This window comes from Dendrobates tinctorius, unplaced genomic scaffold, assembly GCF_039654945.1.
Source record: "Dendrobates tinctorius isolate UK_male_01 unplaced genomic scaffold, ASM3965494v1 ptg000445l, whole genome shotgun sequence".
NCBI lineage: Eukaryota > Metazoa > Chordata > Amphibia > Anura > Dendrobatidae > Dendrobates > Dendrobates tinctorius.
In genome coordinates, this window is record NW_027362107.1 from 343,092 (window position 1) to 355,358 (window position 12,267).

General features: G+C 49.0%; 1 protein-coding gene across 9 annotated transcripts in view; it reads left to right on the forward strand.

Moving 5' to 3' along the window:
* The window catches only part of USH1C (USH1 protein network component harmonin), a 270,528-nt gene that overhangs the window by 69,887 nt on the left and 188,374 nt on the right, over positions 1-12,267 (forward strand). For all 9 annotated transcript variants that reach the window (XM_073564293.1, XM_073564295.1, XM_073564288.1 and 6 more), the window contains exons 8-10: positions 3,066-3,169; positions 7,835-7,919; positions 8,077-8,136. In XM_073564293.1, coding sequence (XP_073420394.1) covers positions 3,066-3,169; positions 7,835-7,919; positions 8,077-8,136 — 249 coding nt within the window. The remainder of the gene's footprint in view (positions 1-3,065; positions 3,170-7,834; positions 7,920-8,076; positions 8,137-12,267) is intronic.

The window sequence follows — 12,267 nt, forward strand, 5'->3', positions numbered from 1 at the left end:
GCAAGAAACCCAAACATGAATCCGGGGGCACATAGACGCACCTGCAGGGCCGGTCCTGGGGGGAACGCGATTGCTGCTGTCTGCAGAACTGCACACGGGGGAGGCAAGAAACCCAAACATGAATCTGGGGGCACATAGACGCACCTGCAGGGCCGGTCCTGGGGGGAACGTGATTGCTGCTGTCTGCAGAACTGCACACGGGGGAGGCAAGAAACCCAAACATGAATCCGGGGGCACATAGACGCACCTGCAGGGCCGGTCCTGGGGGGAACGTGATTGCTGCCGTCTGCAGAACTGCACACGGGGGAGGCAAGAAACCCAAACATGAATCCGGGGGCACATAGACGCACCTGCAGAGCCGGTCCTGGGGGGGAACGTGATTGCTGCTGTCTGCAGAACTGCACACGGGGGAGGCAAGAAACCCAAACATGAATCCGGGGGCACATAGACGCACCTGCAGAGCCGGTCCTGGGGGGAACATGATTGCTGCCGTCTGCAGAACTGCACACGGGGGAGGCAAGAAACCCAAACATGAATCCGGGGGCATATAGACGCACCTGCAGGGCCGGTCCTGGGGGGGAACGTGATTGCTGCTGTCTGCAGAACTGCACACGGGGGAGGCAAGAAACCCAAACATGAATCCGGGGGCACATAGACGCACCTGCAGGGCCGGTCCTGGGGGGGAACGCGATTGCTGCCATCTGCAGAACTGCACACGGGGGAGGCAAGAAACCCAAACATGAATCCGGGGGCACATAGACGCACCTGCAGGGCCGGTCCTGGGGGCAACGCGATTGCTGCCGTCTGCAGAACTGCACACGGGGGAGGCAAGAAACCCAAACATGAATCCGTGGGCACATAGACGCACCTGCAGGGCCGGTCCTGGGGGGGGAACGTGATTGCTGCCATCTGCAGAACTGCACACGGGGGAGGCAAGAAACCCAAACATGAATCTGGGGGCACATAGAAGCACCTGCAGGGCCGGTCCTGGGGGGAACGCGATTGCTGCTGTCTGCAGAACTGCACACGGGGGAGGCAAGAAACCCAAACATGAATCTGGGGGCACATAGACGCACCTGCAGGGCCGGTCCTGGGGGGAACGTGATTGCTGCTGTCTGCAGAACTGCACACGGGGGAGGCAAGAAACCCAAACATGAATCCGGGGGCACATAGACGCACCTGCAGGGCCGGTCCTGGGGGGAACGTGATTGCTGCCGTCTGCAGAACTGCACACGGGGGAGGCAAGAAACCCAAACATGAATCCGGGGGCACATAGACGCACCTGCAGGGCCGGTCCTGGGGGTAACGTGATTGCTGCCATCTGCAGAACTGCACACGGGGGAGGAAAGAAACCCAAACATGAATCCGGGGGCACATAGACGCACCTGCAGAGCCGGTCCTGGGGGGGGACGTGATTGCTGCTGTCTGCAGAACTGCACATGGGGGAGGCAAGAAGCCCAAACATGAATCCGGGGGCACATAGACGCACCTGCAGGGCCAGTCCTGGGGGGAACATGATTGCTGCTGTCTGCAGAACTGCACACGGGGGAGGCAAGAAGCCCAAACATGAATCCGGAGGCACATAGACGCACCTGCAGGGCCAGTCCTGGGGGGAACGTGATTGCTGCCTTATGCAGAACTGCACATGGGGGAGGCAAGAAGCCCAAACATGAATCCGGGGGCACATAGACGCACCTGCAGGGCCAGTCCTGGGGGGAACATGATTGCTGCTGTCTGCAGAACTGCACACGGGGGAGGCAAGAAGCCCAAACATGAATCCGGAGGCACATAGACGCACCTGCAGGGCCAGTCCTGGGGGGAACATGATTGCTGCTGTCTGCAGAACTGCACACGGGGGAGGCAAGAAACCCAAACATGAATCCGGAGGCACATAGACGCACCTGCAGGGCCAGTCCTGGGGGGAACGTGATTGCTGCCTTATGCAGAACTGCACACGGGGGAGGAAAGAAACCCAAATATGAATCCGGGGGCACATAGACGCACCTGCAGAGTCGGTCCTGGGGGGAACGTGATTGCTGCCGTCTGCAGAACTGCACACGGGGGAGGCAAGAAGCCCAAACATGAATCCGGGGGCACATAGACGCACCTGCAGGGCCGGTCCTGGGGGGGAACGTGATTGCTGCCTTATGCAGAACTGCACACGGGGGAGGAAAGAAACCCAAACATGAATCCGGGGGCACATAGACGCACCTGCAGAGTCGGTCCTGGGGGGAACGTGATTGCTGCCGTCTGCAGAACTGCACACGGGGGAGGAAAGAAACCCAAACATGAATCCGGGGGCACATAGACGCACCTGCAGAGTCGGTCCTGGGGGGAACGTGATTGCTGCCATCTGCAGAACTGCACACGGGGGAGGAAAGAAACCCAAATATGAACCCGGGGGCACATAGACGCACCTGCAGGGCCGGTCCTGGGGGGGAACATGATTGCTGCTGTCTGCAGAACTACACACGGGGGAGGAAAGAAACCCAAACATGAATCCGGGGGCACATAGACGCACCTGCAGAGTCGGTCCTGGGGGGAACGTGATTGCTGCCGTCTGCAGAACTGCACACGGGGGAGGAAAGAAACCCAAATATGAACCCGGGGGCACATAGACGCACCTGCAGGGCCGGTCCTGGGGGGGAACATGATTGCTGCTGTCTGCAGAACTGCACACGGGGGAGGAAAGAAACCCAAACATGAATCCGGGGGCACATAGACGCACCTGCAGAGTCGGTCCTGGGGGGGAACGTGATTGCTGCCGTCTGCAGAACTGCACACGGGGGAGGAAAGAAACCCAAACATGAATCCGGGGGCACATAGACGCACCTGCAGAGGTCCTGGGGGGGGGAACATGAATCCTGCCATTTATAGAGACCAAAACCTAGTGTCGTCTGGCGCGAGGTGCTGGGGGTTGGTGATTACGCTGGCGCGAGGTGCGGGGGGTCACAGATTACGCTGGCGCGAGGTGCGGGGGGTCGCAGATTACGCTGGTGTGAGGTGCTGGGGGAGGCAGGTTACTTCTGTGACATCATTAATCACCGCTAATATTGTGTCCACAGGATGGGAAGAGCAGCATGGCGGGGCTGGCCTCCATCGGAGGTAGAGACATCAAGGAGAAGAAGGTCTTCATCAGCTTAGTGGGAACAACAGGCATGGGGTGCAGGTGGGTGCAACTTGTCTGTGGTACCAGCGGGTGCCTTGCCTTGTGCTGTACGTGGGGTACCCTGAAAAGGGGGTTGGGGGGAACTTTACCTGTATGGGGGATTATGGCTTGGGCTGACCTGCCTTCTATGGGAAACTTTTCTTGTACAGGAGATAATTAGTGCTGTCCAGTACAGGGGAATATGGGGAGGGGGACTAGTGTCCAGTACAGGGGATTATGGGGAGAGGGGAGTGCTGTCCAGTACAGGGGATTATGGGGAGAGGGGAGTGCTGTCCAGTACAGGGGATTATGGGGAGAGGGGAGTGCTGTCCAGTACAGGGGATTATGGGGAGGGGGAGTGCTGTCCAGTACAGGGGATTATGGGGAGGGGGAGTAGTGTCCAGTACAGGGGATTATGGGGAGAGGGGAGTGCTGTCCAGTACAGGGGATTATGGGGAGAGGGGAGTGCTGTCCAGTACAGGGGATTATGGGGAGAGGGGAGTGCTGTCCAGTACAGGGGATTATGGGGAGAGGGGAGTGCTGTCCAGTACAGGGGATTATGGGGAGGGGGAGTGCTGTCCAGTACAGGGGATTATGGGGAGGGGGACTAGTGTCCAGTACAGGGGATTATGGGGAGGGGGAGTAGTGTCCAGTACAGGGGATTATGGGGAGGGGGAGTGCTGTCCAGTACAGGGGATTATGGGGAGGGGGACTAGTGTCCAGTACAGGGGATTATGGGGAGGGGGACTAGTGTCCGGTACAGGGGATTATGGGGAGGGGGAGTAGTGTCCAGTACAGGGGATTATGGGGAGAGGGGAGTGCTGTCCAGTACAGGGGATTATGGGGAGGGGGAGTGCTGTCCAGTACAGGGGATTATGGGGAGGGGAAGTAGTGTCCAGTACAGGGGATTATGGGGAGGGGGACTAGTGTCCAGTACAGGGGATTATGGGGAGGGGGAGTAGTGTCCAGTACAGGGGATTATGGGGAGGGGGAGTAGTGTCCAGTACAGGGGATTATGGGGAGGGGGAGTAGTGTCCACTACATGGGATTATGGGGAGGGGGAGTAGTGTCCACTACAGGGGATTAAGCAATCAGCTTATAAAACCCGTCCCATCACTGCCAGCGGTACCCACTAGCCCACAACACACTTCGCCGCCACTAGCTCTGATGTCTATATTAATATTAATTAATAATAAAGGGGTCCGAAGCCAACCCAAATTAGTAGCGTAATTACTTCAGGCACGTAGAAGTTCGGTATAGAACATGGAGAAACGAGCTAGTAATTTTATATTATGCTCAAAAAAAAGGTAGGCAGTGTTTACAGAAGGTATAAAAAGATTTTACAATATGAGACATTGAAAGTATGTAACAAAGCGAATACATATAAAAGAGGATTAAGAGAAGAAATAAACTCACGTATTGCTTAGATCATCTTAGGCAAAACCATGCTGGTAGGAGTAGCCAGACATCACAATGCATTGAGGGGTCTGGTTGCAGCAGTTTCCCAGGCACGAAGTGACTGCAGACTTGAGGGAAAGTACCTTATACCTCTGGGCTTGTGATATTACTAAATGGGCTGGTTTGTGACAGTCCTTCCCCTGCTTTCAGAGTTACCATCTGGCTAAGAAAACTATAATAATCATATCTTGCAGAGGGTACCTCGTATGGAAACGCACATAGTATCATCCTATTCAGCTTGTCGCTGGCGTTCATTCAAAACCAAACACGAAGTATCGGGCTGCCCCGGCTGTGCAGGAATCATAGAATGGTAGAGTTGGAAGGGACCTCCTGGGCCATCTGGTCCAACCCCCTGCTCAAAGGAGGATTCGCTAAATCATCCCAGTCAGATGTCTGTCCAGCCTCTGTTTGAAGACTTCCATTGAAGGGAGAACTCACCACTTCTCGTGGCAGCTTGTTCCACTCATTGATCACTCTGTCAAAAAGTTTTTTCTAATATCTAATCTGTGTCTCCTCCCATTCAGTTTCATCCCATTGCTTCTAGTCTTTCCTTGTGCAAATGAGAATAAAGTTGATCCTTCTACAATGTGACAGCCCTTTAGATATTTGTAGACAGCTATTAAGTCTCCTCTCAGTCTTCTCTTTTGCAAGCTAAACATTCCCAAATCCTGCAACCTTTCCTCATAAGTCAGGGTTTGGAGACCGGTCACCATTCTGGTCGCTCTTTTCTGATCTTGCTCCAGTTTGTTGATGTCTTTTTTAAAATGTGGTGCCCAAAACTGGACACAATATTCCAGATGAGGTCTGACCAAAGAGGAGTAGAGGGAAATAATGACTTCACGTGATCTAGACTGGATGCTTCTGTTAATACATCCTAGAATTGCATTTGCCTTTTTTGCTGCTGCATCACACTGTTGACTTATATTCAGTCTGTGATCTATTAGTATACCCAAGTCTGTTTCACATGTGCTGTTGCTTAGCCCTATTCCTCCCATTCTGTATATGCTTTTTTTCATTTTTATTGCCCAGATGTAGTACTTTGCATTTTTCCCTGTTAAAAACCATTCTGTTAGTGGCTGCCCACTGCTCCAGTGTATTTATATCTTTTTGAATCCCCTCTCTCTCTTCTCTAGTATTGGCTATCCCTCCTAGCTTTGTGTCATCAGCAAATTTAATCAGTTTACCCTCAATTCCTTCATCTAAATCATTGATAAAGATGTTGAACAATACAGGGCCCAAGACAGAGCCCTGTGGTACCCCACTTGAGACATTCTTCCACCTGGATGTGCAGCCATTTACGACCACTCTTTGGGTCCGATCACTAAGCCAGTTATGAATCCACCTAACAGTTGCCTTGTCCATTCCATACTTAGTCATTTTTTTCAATAAGGATTGTGTGAGATACTTTGTCAAATGCTTTGCAGAAGTCAAGATATACTATATCTACAGCATTTCCCTGATCCACCCAGTCAGTGATTCCGTCATAGAAGGAAATTAAGTTAGTCTGACATGACTTATTAGTTGCAAACCCATGCTGATTCTGTTTAATCACTTCATTCTTATCCAGGTACTGACATACATGGTGTTGAATAATTTGTTCAAAGATCTTTCCTGGTATAGAAGTCAGACTCACCGGCCTATAGTTCCCAGGGTCCACCTTCTTCCCCTTTTTGAAGATAGGAACATTTGCTCTTCTCCAGTCTTCTGGGACTTCTACTGTTCTCAAAGAATTTTCAAAGATTATGGAGAGGGGTTCAGAAATTTCTTCTGCTATCTCCTTCAGTATTCTGGGGTGTAATTCATCTGGACCTGGAGACTTGAATTCATTTAGGTTAGCTAAGTGTTTCCTCACTATCTTTATGTTTATAGATATCCTGGATTCTTCTATTCCCTTAATAGGACAGTGAATAACAGTTGATGTTACATTTCCTTTCTGAGAGAAAACGGATGCAAAATAGGAATTTAAAAGTTCGGCCTTCTCAACATCCTGTCTTACCATTTCATCATTTTCATCCTGTAAAAATCCTATGGCATCTTTGACTTTTCTTTTACTTTTGACATATCCCCAAAATCCTTTATTATTGCTTTTGACGTCTCTTGCAAGCGTCAGTTCATTGTCAGCTTTAGATAATCTGATTTGTGCCCTGCAGGTTCTGCAGACAGCATTATATTCTTCTTTAGATATGCCTCCCTCTTTCCATTTTATAAACATTTCTTTCTTCCTTTTTAGCATGTGCTTAAGTTCTGTGTTCATCCATCCTGGTTTCCTTAAATGCTTCCTATTCTTCCCTCTTTTCGGAATTGTTAACAACTGTGCTTTGAGAATTTCATTTTTCAAGATTTCCCATCCTTCCTGGACATTTTTGTCCTTAAGGATATCCAGCCATTGGATCCCTCCAATTCTCTTTCTGAGTCCGTTAAAATCTGCCTTTCTGAAATCTAACCTTGACGTCTGAGTCTTCACAGGTCTTCCTCTAGTTATCCAAAATTCTAAAATAGCATGGTCGCTACCTCCTAGGGTCCCAGCGACTTTTACCTCCTCAACCATTTCCTCCCTGTTTATGAGGATTAGATCCAAGGTAGCAGTTCCCCTTGTTTTCTCCCCTACCTTTTGGAAGATAAAATTGTCAGCAAGGGAGGATAAGAATTTCCACCTTTCGGATTCCGCTGAAGTTAGAATTAGGAAAAACACAGGCTAAATAGTACAGTCAAAGAACATCTCGGATATGAAGTTTTCGCATTTCTATCATAAATTCACTTCGCTTTATGACTAAATGATTAGATTCCCATTATAGTCTATGAGAAGTCAGACCACATGGGAAAGACAAAGGGGCTCCCTGCTGAGAGGAGGGAAATCACTCACTGGTAGCTCAGGTTACAAGGAGTGTGTGTGTGTGGAGGCTGAGGGGGAAGAAAGGGGGTGGACAGTGTCAAAGGCTGTGAGTGAGAGAAAGTTGCAGCTGCTGGCAGGATAAGGAAAGGAAGGGGGGGGGTCAAGCCCTCACAACTGGCATAGCAGAGTTTAGTATGTGAATAGAAGATTCTGAAATGTTCCGAAGGTGTGATAATAGGGAAAAATACATGATACTTTACATTATCGTGACAGGGAGTAATGTCCAGTACAGGGGATTATGGCAAGGAGAACTTATCTAGCACAAGGGGTTTGTGGAGGTGAATTGAGGATGGGCTTTCCCTTTTATAAGCCTTTCGCCCCTCTTATTTCTGCAGCATTTCCAGCGGTCCTGCCCAGAAGCCGGGGATTTTCGTCAGTAACGTGAAGCCTGGCTCGCTGTCATCGGAGGTCGGTCTGGAGGTGAGCTCGTAGGTCCGGCTCCTCGCTTGTTAGGTTCACATACTTCTGGACATTACAGCCATCAAGAGCAATGACATCTCTCGGGCCCGTGGCTGTTGGTGTCAGCCAGCGCCCTCAGGATTGTAGTCATTAATCTCATCTTTCTGCTTCATGTCAGGTTGGTGATCAGATCGTGGAGGTGAATGGTGTGGACTTCTCCAGCATCGACCATAAAGAGGTGACTCATCAGATCTGCCTGTGTGTGGTGTGGGGCCTCAGGGGGTGTGTAACGTGGGAGCCTGCCACGTGTGTGTGGTGTGGGGGCACGGTGGGTGTGTAATGTGGGAGTCTGCCACGTGTGGGGGCACAGTGAGTATACTGTGTACTGTACTGACCCCTGTGTATAAGGACAGAGCTGATCTAGAGCGGGTATACTTATATACTGTGTACTGTACTGACCTCTATGTATAAGGACAGAGCTGATCTAGAGCGGGTGTACTTATATACTGTGTACTGTACTGACCTCTGGATAAGGACAGAGGTGATCTAGAGCGGGTGTACTTATATACTGTGTACTGTACTGATCCCTGTGTATAAGGACAGAGCTGATCTAGAGCGGATGTACTTATATACTATGTACTGTACTGACCCCTGTGTATAAGGACAGAGGTGATCTAGAGCGGGTGTACTTATATACTGTGTACTGTACTGACCTCTATGTATAAGGACAGAGCTGATCTAGAGCGGGTGTACTTATATACTGTGTACTGTACTGACCTCTGGATAAGGACAGAGGTGATCTAGAGCGGGTGTACTTATATACTGTGTACTGTACTGATCCCTGTGTATAAGGACAGAGCTGATCTAGAGCGGATGTACTTATATACTATGTACTGTACTGACCCCTGTGTATAAGGACAGAGCTGATCTAGAGCGGGTGTACTTATATACTGTGTACTGTACTGACCCCTGTGTATAAGGACAGAGCTGATCTAGAGCGGGTGTACTTATATACTGTGTACTGTACTGACCCCTGTATATAAGGACAGAGCTGATCTAGAGTGGGTGTACTTATATACTGTGTACTGTACTGAGCCCTGTATATAAGGACAGAGCTGATCTAGAGTGGGTGTACTGATCCCTGTGTATAAGGACAGAGCTGATCTAGAGCGGGTGTACTTATATACTGTGTACTGTACTGACCCCTGTGTATAAGGTTAGAGCTGATCTAGAGCGGGTGTACTTATATACTGTGTACTGTACTGACCCCTTTGTATAAGGACAGAGCTGATCTAGAGCTGGTGTGCTTATATACTGTGTACTGTACTGACCCCTGTTTATAAGGACAGAGTTGATCTAGAGCGGGTGTACTTATATACTGTGTACTGTACTGATCCCTGTGTGTAAGGACAGAGCTGATCTAGAGCGGGTGTACTTATATACTGTGTACTGTACTGAGCCCTGTATATAAGGACAGAGCTGATCTAGAGTGGGTGTACTTATATACTGTGTACTGTACTGAGCCCTGTATATAAGGACAGAGCTGATCTAGAGTGGGTGTACTGATCCCTGTGTATAAGGACAGAGCTGATCTAGAGCGGGTGTACTTATATACTGTGTACTGTACTGACCCCTGTGTATAAGGTTAGAGCTGATCTAGAGCGGGTGTACTTATATACTGTGTACTGTACTGACCCCTTTGTATAAGGACAGAGCTGATCTAGAGCTGGTGTGCTTATATACTGTGTACTGTACTGACCCCTGTTTATAAGGACAGAGTTGATCTAGAGCGGGTGTACTTGTATGCTGTATACTGTACTGACCCCTGTGTGTAAGGACAGAGCTTATCTAGAGCGGGTGTACTTATACACTGTGTACTGTACTGAGCCCTGTGTATAAGGACAGAGCTGATCTAGAGCAGGTGTACTTATATACTGTGTACTGTACTGACCCCTGTGTATAAGGACAGAGCTGATCTAGAGCGGGTGTACTTATATACTGTGTACTGTACTGACCCCTGTGTATAAGGACAGAGCTGATCTAGAGCGGGTGTACTGACCCTTGTGTATAAGGACAGAGCTGATCTAGAGCGGGTGTACTTGTATACTGTACTGACCCCTGTGTATAAGGACAGAGGTGATCTAGAGTGGGTGTGCTTATATACTGTGTACTGACCCCTGTGTATAAGGACAGAGCTGATCTAGAGCGGGTGTACTGACCCTTGTGTATAAGGACAGAGCTGATCTAGAGCGGGTGTACTTGTATACTGTACTGACCCCTGTGTATAAGGACAGAGCTGATCTAGAGCGGGTGTACTTATATACTGTGTACTGTACTGACCCCTGTGTATAAGGACAGAGCTGATCTAGAGCGGGTGTACTGACCCTTGTGTATAAGGACAGAGCTGATCTAGAGCGGGTGTACTTGTATACTGTACTGACCCCTGTGTATAAGGACAGAGGTGATCTAGAGCGGGTGTACTTATATACTGTGTACTGTACTGACCCTGTGTATAAGGACAGAGGTGATCTAGAGCGGGTATACTTATATACTGTATACTGTACTGACCCCTGTGTATAAGGACAGAGCTGATCTAGAGCGGGTGTACTTATATACTGTGTACTGTACTGACCCCTGTGTATAAGGACAGAGCTGATCTAGAGCGGGTGTACTTATAAACTGTGTACTGTACTGACCCTGTGTATTATGACAGAGCTGATCTAGAGCAGGTGTACTTATTATATACTGTGTACTGTACTGACCCTGTGTATAAGGACAGAGCTGATCTAGAGCAGGTGTACTTATTATATACTGTGTACTGTACTGACCCCTGTATATAAGGACAGAGCTGATCTAGAGCGGGTGTACTTGTATACTGTGTACTGTACTGACCCCTGTGTATATGGATAGAGCTGATCTAGAGCGGGTGTACTTATATACTGTATACTGTACTGACCCCTGTGTATAATGACAGAGCTGATCTAGAGCGGGTGTACTTGTATACTGTATACTGTACTGACCCCTGTGTATAAGGACAGAGTTGATCTAGAGCTGGTGTACTTGTATACTGTGTACTGTACTGAGCCTTGTATATAAGGACAGAGCTGATCTAGAGCGGGTGTACTTGTATACTGTGTATTGTACTGAGCCCTGTGTATAAGGACAGAGCTGATCTAGAGCGGGTGTACTTATATACTGTACTAACCCCTGTGTATAAGGACAGAGCTGATCTAGAGCGGGTGTACTTATCTACTGTATACTGTACTGGCCCCTGTGTATAAGGACACAGCTGATCTAGAGCGGGTGTACTTATATACTGTGTACTGACCCCTGTGTATAAGGACAGAGGTGATCTAGAGCGGGTGAACTTATAAACTGTGTACTGTACTGACCCCTGTGTATAAGGACAGAGCTGAGCTAGAGTGGGTATACTTATATACTGTGTACTGTACTGACCCCTGTGTATAAGGATAGAGCTAATCTAGAGCAGGTGTACTTATATACAGGGCTCAGTACAGTACAAAGTATATTAGTACACCCGCTCTAGATCAGCTCTGTCCTTATACACAGGGCTCAGTACAGTACATAGTATATAAGGACAGAGCTGATTTAGAGCGGGTGTACTTATATACTGTGTACTGTACTGACCCCTGTGTATAAGGACAGAGCTGATTTAGAGCTGGTGTACTTATATACTGTGTACTGTACTGACCCCTGTGTGTAAGGACAGAGCTGATCTAGAGCGGGTGTACTTGTATACTGTACTGACCCCTGTGTATAAGGACAGAGTTGATCTAGAGTGGGTGTACCTGTATACTGTATACTGTACTGACCCCTGTGTATAAGGACAGAGCTGATCTAGAGTGGTGTACTGACCCCTGTGTATAAGGACAGAGCTGATCTAGAGTGGGTGTACTGACCCCTGTGTATAAGGACAGAGCTGATCTAGAGCGGGTGTACTTATATACTGTGTACTGTACTGATCCCTGTGTATAAGGACAGAGCTGATCTAGAGCGGGTGTGCTTATATACTGTGTACTGACCCCTGTGTATAAGGACAGAGCTGATCTAGAGCGGGTGTACTTATATACTGTACTGACCCCTGTGTATAATGACAGAGCTGATCTATAGCGGGTGTACTTATATACTGTGTACTGTACTGATCCCTGTGTATAAGGACAGAGCTGATCTAGAGCGGGTGTGCTTATATACTGTGTACTGTACTGACCCCTGTGTATAAGGATAGAGCTGATCTAGAGCGGGTGTACTTACATACTGTGTACTGTACTGACCTCTGTGTATAAGGACAGAGCAGACCTAGAGCGGATGTACTTATATACTGTGTACTTACCCCTGTGTATAAGGACAG